We start from the raw sequence: 16,693 nt of genomic DNA on the forward strand, positions 1-16,693 counted from the left end.
ATCATGGAGCCTGGTGATATGGTGGTGTGCCTCATGGCTTCCAGGGAGCAAGAAGGAGAAGAGTGTGACAGAGGCATCTGGCTCACCTATGGTACAAGCACCACCCTCAAGATGAGGGGCGGCAAGGCTTCCTGTATACGCAGCTGAAGACCCACTGCGAGCCATTGCTCATAGGCGCCTCGCTAGACCCAAGGTCTATGGATATGCCGCCTTTCATTCCTGCAGATGACTGACAACCAGTGTCGCTGAAGATTGCACATGACTAGCGAACTGGTCAGTCACTTGCCACCTTCTGCAGGATTTGGTGCCAAGGGCACGTGGAGGCATCCACTGCCAGTAGCTGTGAAAGTTACTGCGGCTCTCAATTTTTAGACCACTAGCTCCTTCCAGGGCTCCACAGATGACATGAGCGGGATCTCACAAGCTTCCATCCACAGCTGCATTTAGGAGGTCATGGATGCCATCTTTGCAAAGGGCCAGAACTTTGTGAATTTTGACTGGGGTCAGACAAGCCAGGAAGCAAGATTGCTGATATTTGAGCAGATCTCTGATTTTCCACAGGTGCAGGGCGCCATCAACTACACTCATGGAGTGTTTAGATCTCTGTGGCAACAAGCAGTCCACTATGTCAACCGCAAGGGCTTCCCCTCGCTGAATGTTCAGCTAGCGTGTAACCACCACAAACACATCCTACTGGTCTGCGCACAATTCCCAGGGATCATCCACGACTCCTACGTCCTTAGCAGGTCTCAGATCCCTGACATCTTCCAGGGTCCAGAGAGGCTGCAGTGTTAGCTTCTCGGGGACAAGGGCTACCCACAGAAGAAGTAGTTGATGATGCCCATGCGGCGGCCTCAGACTGCAGCAGAAAGACGGAATAACAAGACTCCTGCAACCCAGACATTGGTGGAGCAAGCAATAGGCATTTTGAAAATTAGGTCCTGGTGCTTCGACAGGTCCGGTGGAGCACTGCAATACAGCCCCCACAGGGTGTCGCACATCCTCATAGCTTGCTGCGTGCTACACAACCTGGTGCTGCAACAGGGGGGGACCTGGCTCAGAAGTAGATGGAAGAGCTGCACGTCTCCTCGAATGAGGATGTCAAAGGGGATGAGAATGATGAGGTACTTGCAAGTATCCTCGCCTTCAGTAAGTCCATTGCACTGGCCAGGCAACGCAGGTGCGCTCGTGAGGCCCTAATAGCCACAAGATTCATGGAGGAAGATGCTGAGATGCACTGAGGATAGTCCTGACATCCTCACTTGCATCTGTGAATGTTTGACTCCTGTGTGGCTGATGGCAGCGCACATACCCTCAGTGCTCAGGCTCATGTCATGGAGACGCAGTAGAAGCGCAAATAGTCACTAGATTCCAGGAGGATGAAGCCAACATGCATTGAGGACACTCCATAGATATTCACATTTCCTCTATGAACGCCTGTGTGGCTGAAGGAAGCTTGCTTGTGCTCTGTGATCAGGGTCATACCATGGAGTCACAGCTGTGAAACTTTAAGTTCACCTGATCCTTTGGCGGCCTTCATCACCTGTACCCTTCAGGAGCACACCCTCACCGGTCACAGGTGCTGAAGAGATGGGGGCCAACCCCACCTCAAAGGTGCTGAGTGCACACAGAGAGAATGATGGAACTCTGTGATGCCTGCCCACAACATTCTGGCAGCAATGACAAGCACCATTGAGGTGCAGGTAGCACTGATAAGTCCAGTGAATGTGAAGCTGGACCATCACTTTGTCCTGAAGTTTACACACTGCACAGGGAAGAGGCCCTGGACTGAGACACCTGCCTTTATCTTGTGCAGGAACCAAGGTTTCACATCTGATTGATATGAACGCTGCTCATCATAACAGGTTGCCTATTGGCTTACATGGACTATGTACTTATTGTGAACATGAGAGTGTAAGATAGCTTTTGTAACTTGTGTTATCCGTATGAATCTGTATATATATGTGAAGGTACAGCTGAGGGTGAAGGAGTATTGTAATATAGTTCATAATTTCTTGTTTAATAAATGTTTTATTCTTTTGTTAAAAGTTCATCAGCTGACCCCTGTGACTGTTCAGTAGCCACTCTCCATGTATTTAAACAAAAAATAAAAGTTAGGATCTATCAAGCCAGGTTCCACCCTGAGATTTCACTTGTTCAATGGTAACATCAGCTGGGATCATAACAAGTAGACTCAGAGTAGCATTGACAATGGAACAATCTGGTGCAGGATCCTCACATGGGTGCTTGCCACCGACCTCACGGTTGCCGTAGGAACGGTCCACGTCCTTTACAACCAGCTCCAATGCAGGGTTCTCCAATCGAGTGAGGACCTTGATGTCCGGCACTCCACATCTGGTCTGGGACCTTTCCCTTTGAGCGTGATCTTGACCTGCATAAACACAGGTGGACAGAGGTGTGAGCAAGGCACATACCAGACCAAATGAGAAGGATGCCAGACGTGCATGTGTGATGAGTGGAGCCATAGACAGGATGAGAAGGCAATCTCCAGAGGGGATGAGGCCAGATGGAGATGTGAAGGGGCATGAGAGAGTGAGTGCTGATGCACCTTGAGCTGGCAGCGAGAGAGGTGCCAGTGAATGTGTGATGGGCTTGTGAATGGGTGAGTTGAGAGTGATGAGATGAGTCATTCATCTTTTTTCTGCACTGGATGGCCGAACTCCTGTGTGCCGTGTTGGCACTGACCGCTGCCTCCCAAGCCAGAGTGGTGAAACTGATGGGCCTCCTGCGGCCAGAGCAGGGATAGAGGACATCGTGGCATCAGTTGGTGTGGAGGAGGCTCGAAGCGGAAAATGACCAACCCCAGCTCCTATTTGTTATTTCCTTATGTAACTTACATCATCAACCACTGTATCATCTTTGTTTCACTAATATAATGTTTATTGCTCAAATATTGTACATATTTGCCTGAAAATCTGTGCTGGCCAGAATTTGAAACATTTTGCCTTCTAGTTGCAGCTTTGATTTGCAGTGCCAGAGCAGGGTATTGATGGGACTGTATCTTTATAATTGCCTTGTTCCTCAAGGTGCAAGACTTGCCACATGGATCCCTACGTAAAGATGCGGTTAATCTGCCAAGCCACCACCATAGCTCATGGCACATCCTGTGAACAGTCCCTCTAAAGAAGCTAGATCTCACCTCAAAATGATGTACTTGGTAACAGGAACAAGCTTTAAACCTTGCTAATAACTGTTTAATTACAGATCCAACAGTCAACCTGCTGGTTTTGACCTTCCATGCCATTTGTTGGGAAAGCTCAATCACTTCAAATATGGAGTGATCAGATGTCTGCAAATGACTATAAGCTGGGCTTTTCCTCTCTCTCAGCAATATCAAGCTAGTTAGTAGGAATCTAGTTCCAGACCTACCCAGAACATCAAAACAAGCCTCTTTCCCAGGAAGAATGTGGTCAGCTGCCAGTCAGATCACATGGATAGGCATAAATTGCAACCCATCATTTCATCAGGCCCAGGAAAAACCTTAATTTCTTTCATTGAGGTATTATACTTGAACAGAATGAATATTATTCACTTAGTGGATGATTGACATGCGGTTTAATCTCATGCGCGTTTTCTAAGGAGAATGTAAAAAAAAAAATGGGCGTCTGATCCCTGTATCAGTGTCACAGTATCTTTACAGTGCAGAAGGAGGCCATTCAGCCTGTCTGCACTGGCTCTCTGAAAGAGCACTCCACATAGCTCCGCTCTCCTGCCTTATCCCCGTAACATTGCACGTTCCATTTTTTCAGGGAGCAATCCGATTCCTTTTTGAATACCTTGATCAAACCTGCCTCCACCACCCTTTCAGGAAGTTTGTTCCAGACTCCAACTGTCACAAAAATATAATAATTTTCATAATATTATTTTGATTTATTGTAAAAGTGGGTTAATAGTGGGATTTGGATTAGTTTCTCTGTGTGTGTGGGATTTAATTGAATTGAAGACAGCTGGTCTGGATATTTTTGAGCCATCAAACAAGAAGCTAGGTTTGAAATGCTAAATACGAAACATGGCTGAAGTTTTAGAATGTGAGGTGTGAGGAAAAATTTGCATTTAAAGATAAATTAAGTTAGCCTGAATTTCAAAGAGATAGTAAGATGTTACACCTAGCTAAAAGGAGCTAAGTCAAACAGTGTGTTTATTTTTCCCAAAGGTTATTGATAAAGTTAGTACTATGAAAGGTTTATATTATGAGAAAAGTAAAGTTGCAAAAACTAATGGGAACAATAGAATTTGCATTAAAAGGGAGAAACATGTATAAAGGAGATGAGGTTATGTGTAAGATGAAGGAATTTTAAGATCTAATGCAAGTGTGACAAGCTTCCAGCCTCTGTGCATCAAGTTGCTGTCTAGAGGAACCGAAGCTGAGAAAACTAATTTTGAATGCGACTGTCCAGTGTTTTGTGTTGCTTTGCCTGGGTCTGTTTAAATCTACTTGTCTTTACTGTTGCCTTAATGGAGGTGTAACTGGGAGCCAGATTAATTTGGGGTTTTAGGAGTTATTATAGTAGTAATTTGTAGACCTATATGTGATTGAAATATTTGTTGTTAATAAATGTTTAACTTAGTTGTAAAAAATCTCTAAGTCTGGGTGGACTTATTACTACTGAATTTAAAGCACGCATATTGAAATAAAATACAAATTGCAAAATCATTGTGACCGCATGGTCACGTTTCCCTCGTGGATTTGATTCGCCTGGCACACACACACGTCATAACACCTACCACCCTCTGGGTGAAAATTTTTTATTTATTTATCTCTTTACTGTTATCTATTCTCCACCTGATGGGAGCTGTTTAAGGGGGAAATAATCCTCCACATGTATTACTATAGCTACAAACAAATTTACCAAATTGGTTCTAGATTGCATGTATCCAAAAGGTGTTTGATAAGGTACCACACATAAGGCTACTTAATGAGATGAGCCCATGGTGTTGAGGGTATTATATTAGCATGGATAGAGAATTCGCTAACTAATAGAAGACACAGTGTTGGGATAGGGAGGACATTTTCAGGATGGCAACCTATAACTAGTGGAGTGCTGCAGGGATCAAGTGCTGGAGCCACAATTATTTACAATATATATTAATGACTTGGGTGAGGGAAATGAATGTACTATCGTCAAGTTTGCGGATGACACAAAAATAGGTGGGAAGGCAAGTGGTGAGGATGACAAAATGTCTACAGAGGGAGATAGACAGGTTAAATGAGTGGGCAAAAACTTCGCCGATGAAATATAGTGTGGGAAAATGAGGTTATGCACTTTGGCAGTAAGAAAAGAGCTGAATATTATTTCAGTGGAGAAAGACTGCAGCACAGAGGGATTTGGGGGTCTTTGTGCATGAATCCCAAAAAGCTAGCGTAAAAGCTCTACAGGTAATAGGGAAGGCAAATGGAATGTTGGCCTTTATTTCAAAGGGAATGGAGTATAAAAATAGGGAAGTCTTGCTTAAACTATACAAGGCACTAGTTAGACCACACCTAGAATACTGTGAACAGTTTTTGTGCCCTTATCTAAGGAGAGATATACTGGCATCGGAGGCAGGCCAGAGAAGATTCACTAGGTTGATCCCAGGCATGGAGGCATTTTCTTATGAGTAGAGGTTGAAAAGGTTAGGCCTGTACTCTTTGGAGTTTAGAAGAATGAGAGGCAACCTTTATAAGATTCTTAGGGGTCTTGACAGGGTAGATGCTGAGAGGTTGTTTTCCCTTATGGGAAAGTCTAGGACTCTCAGAGTAAGGGGTCGCCCGTTTAAAACAGAGATGAGGAGGAATTTCTCTCGAGGGTAGTTAATCTGTGGAATTCTTTGCCACAGAGGGCTGTAGAGACTGGGTTGTTAAGTATATTCAAGGCTGAGATAGATTTTCAATCAGTAAGGGAATCAAAGGTTATGGGGAGAAGGCAGGAAAGTGGAGTTGAGGATTATCAGATCAGCCATGATGTCATTGAATGGCGGAGGAGACTCGATGGGCCGAATGGCCTACTTCTGCACCTATGTCTTATGGACTTATATTTTGTACTTTGGGAAAAGTGGGGAGAAGCCTAAACTGTAACCATGGGAACTTTACAGTGTCTCCATAATGCATGTTTCTAAGGTACTGAATTTTCAGTTGTGTAATTTCTAGCTTTTAACCAGGATGAATATTAGTTGAAATGATTACATTAAGAAATATTTGTACATAATGTTGAGTGAAATGACAGTGAGATCCCAAACCTCTCACTTCCTCCTAGTTCTATATGTCCTAATTGAGCTAGATGATTTAGCTCAGCACAAAATGGGGCTGATGAGCATTGGTATTAGGCAGTCAACACTAGCTTGTAATGGGGTACCATTACTCCATTAGCCAGAATGCTGTTAAGTGCATGTGAAAGTTAGAAATTGGAGGAATAGAAAAAGCATTTGAAATAAGTCTTGAATTCTTAAAACTGCAGCCACTAAGTATGTTTTATTTTCATTCATACATTGCTAAATTTATATGGCGTGCTTTTCCTTGTATAAGAAAGCTCTCTAAATTTTGGATTGTGGAAATCTTATACATTTCATACATCACATTACCATTTGAAATTGTACAGGTGAATAACAACTTGACTGCTCAGTGTTTCCCTAGCGACGGCTTTTTGTTTGTTTCTTGCAACTAAATCTTTATGTGCAAGGAGACTTGTAAGTTCCAAGAAGAAATAGTGTTAATGTTTAAGTAATTAAATTGAAAACTTAGCAAGATTAAATGTTGTCTCTATGTCGAAACCCACAAAGCTACCTGAGCAGCAAGACTTATCACTCCTACATTTTCATCATGGTTTGTGATGGCTAGCTTCCCCAACTTGCAAGTGAATATGCTGCCCATTACGACCTGTCGTGGTACTTTCATTGTACGTAACTTCGGTAATGCAAAGTTACTACTTGGGAATTGGCTGAATAGCTGGATGGTAAGGCTTACCTCTTCCTGTAGTGGCTGATGACGTCTTTTTACTGTTCCATGGACCAAAGCTGAGGAAAGGTACAATAAAGTACATGCATTCACCAAGCAGATGGTTCAAAGTAACTGATTCGAGTCCTTGGGTGTTCTCCACAGTGTAGCAAGGATAATTCCCATAGAGATTTCAACCAGAAAAAAAAAACAGAATTTTCTTTAACTTCAGAGACTGTTTGTTTGATTATTTATATTAAAGATTTATTAGGTTCAATTTCAAGTTGTTACAGATAAAAACAAATATTGCCTGAAAAAGTTTTATACTGAAGTACAAGAATTCGGAGCAGAAGTAGGCCTTTTGGCCCCTCGTGCCTGCTCTGCCATTCGGTAAGATTAAGACTGATCTGATTGTGGCCTCAACCCCACTTTCCGGGCTGCCCCCCATAACCCTTGACTCCCTTATCTATCAAAAATCTGTCTAACTCAACCTTCAAGATATTCAATGACCCAGCCTCCACTGCTCTCTGGGGAACAGAATTCCAGAGACAAAAACCCTCTGAGAGAAAACAATTCTTCTTATCTCAGTCTTAAATGGGAGACTCCTAATTTTTAAACTCCAAACTCCCCCACAAGAGGAAATATCCTCTTAGCATCCAGCCCATCAAATCCCCTCAGGATCTTATGTTTCAATTAGATCACTTCTCCTTCTTATAAATTCCAATTGGTGTTGGCCTGACCTCTGCTCATCCTTTCCTCATAAAATAACCCTTCATCCCAGTAATTAGTCAAATTAATCTTCTCTGAACTGCTTCTGATGCAATTATATCCTTTCTGTAAAAACTGCCATTTTCTTCTTACTGCCAAAGTGGACAAATGCATATTTTCCCACATTATACTCCGTCTGCCAAAGTTTTGCCCATTCACTTAACCTATCTAAATCCCTTTGTGGATTCTTTATACCCTCTTAACAACTTACTCTCCTACCTATCTTTGCATCATATCTTTTCATCCAAGTCATTGATATAGAATGTAAATATTTAAGGCATCTGTTTCAATAAATTGTTAACTTATTGGCAGTTTTGAATTACAGACCATGGTTTTAATGCAATGTTAAAAGTTTTTTTTAGAAATTTGAAGAAGAATATACCTTTACTAAACAAAACCTTGGGAACCATTGGAAATCTGAGTTACACTAATGTGAATGTTAGAAATTGCTACAACTATTGCAAATTTTAACAAAAAAATGTAACTCTTTGAATCAAAAAATTCTTAATAAGCAGCGATAAGACATAAAAAATAAAATCGTTACTGAGCAAATGGAGAATGCGCGTAACGTTTACAATGTTGCAACCAGGCAGTAAAACCTAGAAGCTTTGGCATTTGTCATACAGTCTGCCATCCAAAGACTCAAGTGCAGAGACCTGAGCTTGCAGCAAGGTGGAAGCTCCATCTGCATTGATTCTCGCAGGTTTAACTTCGCCTGCACAGTGTTGGTTCTGACAATTACAGCAGACTCGGAGACCACACCAGCCTGTGGCTGACCTTTAACTGGCCTCTCTGGGGAGATGGTGGCATGCTGCATTTCCTCATTTCCCTAATCCATGAAACTGGCATGCAATGCTGGAGAGCTCATCTGGCCTTGCTCAGTAGAATTGCTCTACACCAGTACCCAGCTGAGAGTTGGATTACTCTGATGCTGCTTGGGAGTGGCCTGAAGGGGAGGAGGACAGAATTCTCTCCCAGGAGAAAAGGGAGATTTGAGGGTTTGGTGTCCTCTCATCCAGCAGCTGATTGGGAACAAGTCCCACAAATAGCTTTTGTCCAAGTTCTCTAGATGTTCCCCCACTTGTTCGTCCTTTGCCATCTCTTCCTCTTCATTCCTCTCTACTTCCACAGTGACAGGCTTCAGTCATCTTGAATGATCTTTGGGAATAAAAAGCAGTGGTTTAGAATTGTTGCCTTTGTCAGTGCTGATGGGGTTCATGGGAAATGAGTTGGTGAGACTGGACCCCTGTCGAGATGCATTTAGAAATAAAAAGTGAACAGATACTCACCAGGCACTAGATTTACCCCACCTTTCTATTTGACCTCCATTGTGGGTTACAATGGTGCAGCAGTTCAAGAGCTGCTTCGCCCTCTCCTTGTAGGGATCAGGAAGCAGAAGGTTGAGTCCTCATCTCCCTGCTCTCTCCTAATGTTGTGCACCATCTTGTCCTGCAAAGACAAAAAGGGAGATCATTTAGGCTTGAAGTCACTACATGTATAGAATAATTGAAGGTGCAACTGGACTGCATCTTTCCCAGCACTGTTGCTGTATGGTCCTTGCTCAATGACTTATGCTTCAGATACTCGAGAGGCAAATGGTCTTCTGCAAACTCCATATGCTGGTGTAATAGGTGCCATATGGCTTCACAGAAAAGATATAGAGGCCAAACTGCGCACAGTACTCCAGGTGTCATCTCACCACCTGTAGCAAGACTTCCTTACTTTTACTTTTAAGATGCCTGGTTTTACCAACATTGCTTTTGTTTTCTCTTTCTACTCTTTTTTCAGAATATGACAGGTTCCAGCAGACAAAGGACGGAGTCACTGACACTTGTTGGAGTTGCTACATCAAGTAACTCAAAAAAGACCAAAAGAAAGGCCCCTCTGCCTCCGAGTAAAATAGAAGACCAAAAGACCCAAGATGATTCAACAGGTTATTATATATATTTTTACTTATAACTTTTCTGTAGCAAAGTAATGTAGTGGAGCTTCATTAAGATGACATTGCTATTGTAGATTAAGTAACTGCAAATAAGGAAAGAAAGTATATTCCTAAATACTGTGGGTTCAGTTTTTTTGCTGAAAGAACGTGTACTCTGAAAATTGTTTCCAATTTTTAAGAAGTTAAAGAGCTTCTTTGTTTTTGGAAAAATATATATGATGATGTTAATGTTGCATTGAACTAATTTCTAATTGATATTTACAAGATCAGAATAATTTTATAGAATGGTGCATCACAATGTGCAAGTTAAGGGTTCATTGAGCTGTAGGTAATATATTACCATGGATGGAGGATTGATTATTGGACAGCAAGCAGAGAATAGGAATAAACAGGGCATCTTCTCTTTAGAAGGCTGTAACTAGCTGAGTTCAGCAAGAATCAGTTATGAGACCTCTGCCATTTTTAATTATGTTAATGACTTAGTCAAAGAGGCCAAGGGTAATTAATGAACATTTGCTGATGCAAAGCTAGGTGGAAATGTAAACTCTGAGGAGGTCACAAAGAGACTGCAGATAGATATAGACTGGTTAAGTGGGTGGGCAACAAAGTGGCAGATGGAGTATAATGTGGATAAGTGTGGTAATAAGAATAGAAAAACAGACTTTTTTAAAACGTGTGAAACTTTTAAATGTTGATGTTCAGAGAGACTTAATTGTACTTGTAAAATGAACACAAAATTAGCATGCAGAAACAGCAACCAATTGGGAAGGCAAATGGCATATTGACCTTAATTGTAAGGGGATGGAGCATAAGAGTAAGGAAGTCTTGCTACAGTTGGGTGTGAAAACACCTGGAGAACTATGCACAGTTTGGTCTCTATATCTAAGGAGGCAGTACTGCAGTGGTTTACTCGATTGACTGTTGGAATGAGAGGGTTGTCTGTTGATGAGAGGTTGAGTAAATCTGGAGTTTAGAATAAAATACTGAAGGAGCTTGACAGCATAGACACTGAGGATATCAAGAACATAGAGACATTGTCTTAGGATAGGGAACAATTATTTAGTATTGAGATGAGGAGAAATTTCTTCATTCAGAGGGTTGTGAGTTTTTTGGAATTCTCTACCCCGGAGAATTGTGGAGTGTATTCAAGGCTGAAATAGATTTTTGATCTCTCGTGGAATCAAGGTTCTGGTCCATTGGTAGGGACACTACCCACTGTGCCACAAGACCTCCAAATATATGCCTAGTAACTTTATATGTATTCAGAAAAATAAATTGCAAGATAGAACTCGTTGTTCAGTCAAAATACACTACCTGGACTTTGTTGTTTATTGTATCCTCTCAACCAACTTCTCAATGGCTTCCTGACTTTTGACATGTTACAGACTGTGTATATTAACTTCTATTTGCACATCTAAATGGAAGGAAATAGTCATTTGTATGACACAATGGCCCCTAACTTCAGGTGGAGTTGCAATTGAGTCGGATTGCCACTTTGCTCCGAGTTTTTTATTTTGAAACCCAGCCAATTCTATCCTGCCCGACCTTGCTACTCAGGCCGGGCGTGATCTATGTAGCGCAGCGGGTTCCCAAGGCCTACAGTTGTAGGTAAGTAAGCCATGCCCCCTTTTTTTTTAAACAGCTGCTGTAAAGCAAGGCAAGTTTAAACGTCCAGCCACTTTGATTAGCCAGGGAGAAGGTAAGTGGGTAGGATTTTGGGAGGTGTGGGGGTTGGAGGTTTGGTCGGACAAGGCCTGAGGGATATGGTTGGGGGTTGGTGGGGTGGGTTGGGTTGGGTCAGGTCAGGCCTGGTTGGGGTTGGGGTGGGGGTGTGGGGGGTGGTTTGAAGGGGTGAGGGTCGGTGTTAGTTCGGCAGGTGGGGAGGGTAATTGGGGGGTGAGAGAGTCCTATGGCAGGGTAGTCAGAGGGGGTAGTTGGGAAGTGTACTCGATAGGTAGAGTCCCATTTGCAGGGGGTGGGGTGTAGTTGGGGGGTTGGTGGAATCAGGGTGGATCGGGGCTATAGTTACCCAGAAGTGGTTTTAATTCTTTTGGGTAACTGTGGCTGTATCTATAGTTTGTGATTTAAATCACATTTTCAAATTGTTCCCTGTGCAGGGCAATTTCCCAAAGAAAATTTGAACTTCCTGGGCAATTACCCTGCAAATCTGACTTGGGAACTTCCGTGGGGATGTGAGGGTTTCTCCAATGCACTTTGGGGTACCCCCCCACCCGCCCCCCCCCCCCCCCCCCCCCCCCCGGCCTTCCCCCACCACAGGTACACTGCCCTGGAGCTTGGAAGTTACAGCCTGATGGGCAGAAACTTCTGCTCTCACAGGTGACAAGCTTGAAGGCGGGAAAGGCTTTTAAATAGATGGGATGGTGGTGTGCTGGAACCCTGTCACCTTCTCACCTCTGCCAGAATTAAGTTCCAGATGGGAAGACCCATGCTCGACCTTCTCACCCTGGCACTATTTGGGCCCCTTAAGTGACCATCTAATGATGACTTAAGGGCCTCATCCTGCCGTGGCTGTGAGTAACCCAGCTGCAATCAGCCTGTCACCATGCAGTGTGTATGACAGGTGAACCTGTGTGGGCTGCTTGCCACCTCGGGGAGGTGGGGGTCACTCGATCAAAGGCAATCAGTCCCTTTTGCGGGATTGGACATCAGGAAGGGGGAGGCCTACTGAGTGCCATCCCCATGCCCTTGCTTCTGATCCTCCCCCCACCCTCCTCTTCCTATCATCCCCCCACCCCCCTACAGTACATACTCGTAGCCTGGGTCCTCTGCAATCCTGGGACTCCGGAGGGTGTCCTTCCGACAACAGCCAGAGCCTTCTCCGTAGTGGTGCTGAGTGCAAGATTTGCTGGCCTCTGATTGGCCAGCAGCGCTTGCTAGGCAAGAACGCTACCTGGGGTCTCGATTCCAGGGGATGGTCCATGGTGACCTTACCACTTGCCTGACTGGTATGAGGTTCAGCGGGCCTTTCTTGAAAAGAGGCACCACGCGTCTCTCACCGGCACCCAGCCAGCAGGCGAGACCCCTGGTGCCTCAACGAGCTTCTGTCCAAAGATCCTAAATGAAGGAAATTATTTTTCACTTTTTTATGTCAACATATTCAAAAGCCCCAATTTTAACTCAGGACTGCATGAGCAGCAAAATTCCATGAATGGCATCATCAGTCTGTGGCTGGCGATTCAAACTCCCAGATCACATTTCAGTATGACTGACAGGTTTCCCACTTGATCGTGTCAAAAAGTGAGCAGCCTGCCCATCCTTACAGCTCACTTTCTGGCAACCTCTTAGAATGAGAATGGGTTTCCTTCTGCCTGTTCATGTGTTAAACTGCTGCAAAAGGACCAAATAGGAGAATAAGTTCCAGGGCCGTTGCCAGGTTTTCAGTTGGCTTGGATAACAGGTTCAACAGAAGCCATAGCTGCCCTCTTGAGTTGATATAAAAAATTCCATGTCAGGGGAGTTCTCCTGATGCTTTTGCCTTAACTGCAACCATTGCTGTTTGTGCAGCCATGCAATAAACCAATTGCTGCTGCATTTATCCATAAAAATATCGTGACTGCACTTAGAAAGCAATTATCTGGCTATTAAGTGCTTTGTGACATCCTGAATGTGTGAAAGGCACCAAATAAGGCCTACCTCCTTGAAGAAGTTCTGTTCCTCTCTGCGACAAGATTTCCGGATTTCTCTGTTGCCTTGTTCACCTTCATTGCTTTCCATTTCTCTCCTAGTGTTTGACAAGGTGTTTACTAAAACCCGCTTTCACAGCCATATCTCCTTTCTCAGTGACTGTCTCCGTCTCCGACTTACCCCACATGGATTTCAACTGAAATTCCACCCCTCATGTTTCGAACCCACCCAGGATTACAGGTATCTCCGGGACATAAAACGTTTCTCGGACTGCTGTTCCCGTCACATTCTGAAATCCACTCTCAGTGCCATGCGCCGCCATATGAACACACTCGACCTCTCCCTCCAGCAGCACCGCCGTACCCTTTTTCAAAGCTGCGCGTGCCCCCAGTTTCATTTTATCCTTCGGCTCATCCGACGCCTCAACAAGAAACTTTTTCTCTTTCTCTCAAGTGCTAAGGAACGCAAGCTCCAACAACTCATCGACACCAACACCCATCTAGGACCCTCCACCCCTGCCTGTCCCTCCGTCCCCACCCCATCTTCCAATCCCAGCCCCAGCCGTGTATTCACTATACCCCCTGACCTTCCCCTCTCCGATGCTGAACGTTCAGTGCTCAGCAAAGGACTTAGTTTCATACCCTTACGCCCTCACCTCAATGAATTTCGGGCTCGGCATGATACTGAACTCTTCTTCCGCCGTCTTCGTCTCCGGGCTCACTTCTTTGGGCAGGAGTCCTCTCCCAGTTCAACGGATCCTTTTACCCATCTTCAATATTCTCCCTCCACCTGGACCCCTCCCTCTGGATTCTTACCTTCTCTCGATCTTTTCATTGAGAACTGTCGGCGCGACATTAGTCGTCTCAATTTCTCTGCTCCTCTCACCCATTCTAACCTGTCTCTCTCTGAACTTACTGCACTCCATTCTCTCAGGTCCAACCCTGACATTGTCATCAAACCCGCTGACAAGGGTGGTGCTGTTGTTGTCTGGCGCACTGACCTCTACCACGCGGAGGCTGAGCGTCAACTCGCAGACACTTCCTCCTACCTCTCCCTGGACCATGACCCCACCACTGAACATCAAGCCACTGTTTCCAGGACTGTCACTGACCTCATCTCCTCTGGGGATCTCCCTCCCACAGCTTCCAACCTGATAGTTGCCCAACCTCGGACGGCCCTCTTCTATCTCCTACCCAAAATCCACAAACAGAACTGCCCCGGTAGACCGATCGTCTCAGCTTGCTCCTGCCCCACAGAACTCATTTCTCGTTATCTTGACTCCATTCTCTCTCCCCTTGTCCAGTCCCTTCCCACCTACATCCGTGATTCCTCTGACACCTTACGTCACATCAACAATTTCCAGTTCCCTGGCCCCTACCGCTTCCTCTTCACCATGGACGTCCAATCCCTCTACACCTCCATCCCCCACCAGGATGGTCTGAGGGCCCTTAGCTTCTTCCTCGAACAGAGGCCCGAACAATCCCCATCCACCACTACTCTCCTCCGTCTGGCTGAACTTGTTCTCACGCTGAACAATTTCTCCTTCAACTCCTCTCACTTCCTCCAAATAAAAGGTGTGGCTATGGGTACCCGCATGGGCCCCAGCTATGCCTGTCTCTTTATGGGGTATGTGGAACATTCCTTGTTGCAGTCCTACTCCAGCCCCCTTCCACAACTCTTTCTCCGGTACATCGATGATTACTTTGGTGCTGCTTCATGCTCTCGTCAGGACTTGGAAAAATTTATTAATTTTGCTTCCAATCTCCACCCCTCCATCATTTTCACGTGGTCCATCTCTGACACTTCCCTTCCCTTCCTTGACCTCTCTGTCTCAATCTCTGGTGATAGACTGTCCACCAATATCCATTACAAACCCACCGACACCCACAGCTATCTCGACTACAGCTCCTCACACCCCACTTCCTGTAAGGACTCCATCCCATTCTCTCAGTTCCTTCGCCTCCGTCGCATCTGTTCCGATGATGCTACATTCAAAAACAGTTCCTCCGACATGTCCTCCTTCTTCCTTAACCGAGGTTTTCCACCCACGGTCGTTGACAGGGCCCTCAACCGTGTCCGGCCCATCTCCCGCGCATCCGCCCTCACTCCTTCTCCTCCCTCCCAGAAACATGATAGGGTCCCCCTTGTCCTCACTTATCACCCCACCAGCCTCCGCATTCAAAGGATCATCCTCCGCCATTTCCGCCAACTCCAGCATGATGCCACTACCAAACACATCTTCCCTTCACCCCCCTTATCGGCATTCCGTAGGGATCGCTCCCTCCGGGACACCCTGGTCCACTCCTCCATCACCCCCTACTCCTCAACCCCCTCCTATGGCACAACCCCTTGCCCACGCAAAAGATGCAACACCTGCCCCTTCACTTCCTCTCTCCTCACCGTCCAAGGACCCAAACACTCCTTTCAAGTGAAGCAGCATTTCACTTGCATTTCCCCCAACTTAGTCTACTGCATTCGTTGCTCCCAATGTGGTCTCCTCTACATTGGAGAGACCAAACGTAAACTGGGCGACCGCTTTGCAGAACACCTGCGGTCTGTCCGCAAGAATGACCCAAACCTCCCTGTCGCTTGCCATTTTAACACTCCACCCTGCTCTCTTGCCCACATGTCTGTCCTTGGCTTGCTGCATTGTTCCAGTGAAGCCCAACGCAAACTGGAGGAACAACACCTCATCTTCCGACTAGGGACTTTACAGCCTTCCGGACTGAATATTGAATTCAACAACTTTAGGTCGTGAGTCCCCTCCCCCATCCCCACCCCCTTTCTGTTTCCCCCCTTTTTTTTTTCCCAATAAATTATAAAGATTTTCCTTTTCCCACCTATTTCCATTATATAAAATAAAAAAAAACCCACTAGAGCTATACCTTGAGTGCCCTACCATCCATTCTTAATTAGCACATTCGTTTAGATAATATCACCAACTTTAACTTTAACACCTATGTGTTCTATTGTACTATTGTTGTTGACATCTTTTGATGATCTGCTTCTATCACTGCTTGTTTGTCGCTACAACCACACCAACCCCCTCCACCTCTCTGTCTCTCTATCTCTCCGCCCCCCACACACACACCTTAAACCAGCTTATATTTCAGCTCTTTCCTGGACTCGAACTCAAGTTCTGTCGAAGGGTCATGAGGACTCGAAACGTCAACTCTTTTCTTCTCCGCCGATGCTGCCAGACCTGCTGAGTTTTTCCAGGTAATTCTGTTTTTGTACCAAATAAGGTTATTCCCTATTATAACCTCAGAATAGTGCCATCTGCTGATAGTATGGCAGAATGCAGGGACTTGGCATAAACTTGTGTTTAAGCACAATATAATCTGACATGATCAAACACCATATTGACATGCTCCAGTTGACTGTTGGATTTTGAGATGCATAAAAAA

The 16,693-nt window shown here is 44.9% G+C and overlaps 1 protein-coding gene across 2 annotated transcripts in view; it reads left to right on the plus strand.

Moving 5' to 3' along the window:
* Positions 1 to 16,693, plus strand: part of cobll1b (cordon-bleu WH2 repeat protein-like 1b) — a 192,715-nt gene that overhangs the window by 156,566 nt on the left and 19,456 nt on the right. For both annotated transcript variants that reach the window (XM_041201523.1, XM_041201524.1), the window contains exon 9: positions 9,488 to 9,632. In XM_041201523.1, the coding sequence (XP_041057457.1) occupies positions 9,488 to 9,632 (145 nt within the window). The remainder of the gene's footprint in view (positions 1 to 9,487; positions 9,633 to 16,693) is intronic.

Source organism: Carcharodon carcharias, chromosome 12 (assembly GCF_017639515.1).
Source record: "Carcharodon carcharias isolate sCarCar2 chromosome 12, sCarCar2.pri, whole genome shotgun sequence".
Lineage (NCBI taxonomy): Eukaryota > Metazoa > Chordata > Chondrichthyes > Lamniformes > Lamnidae > Carcharodon > Carcharodon carcharias.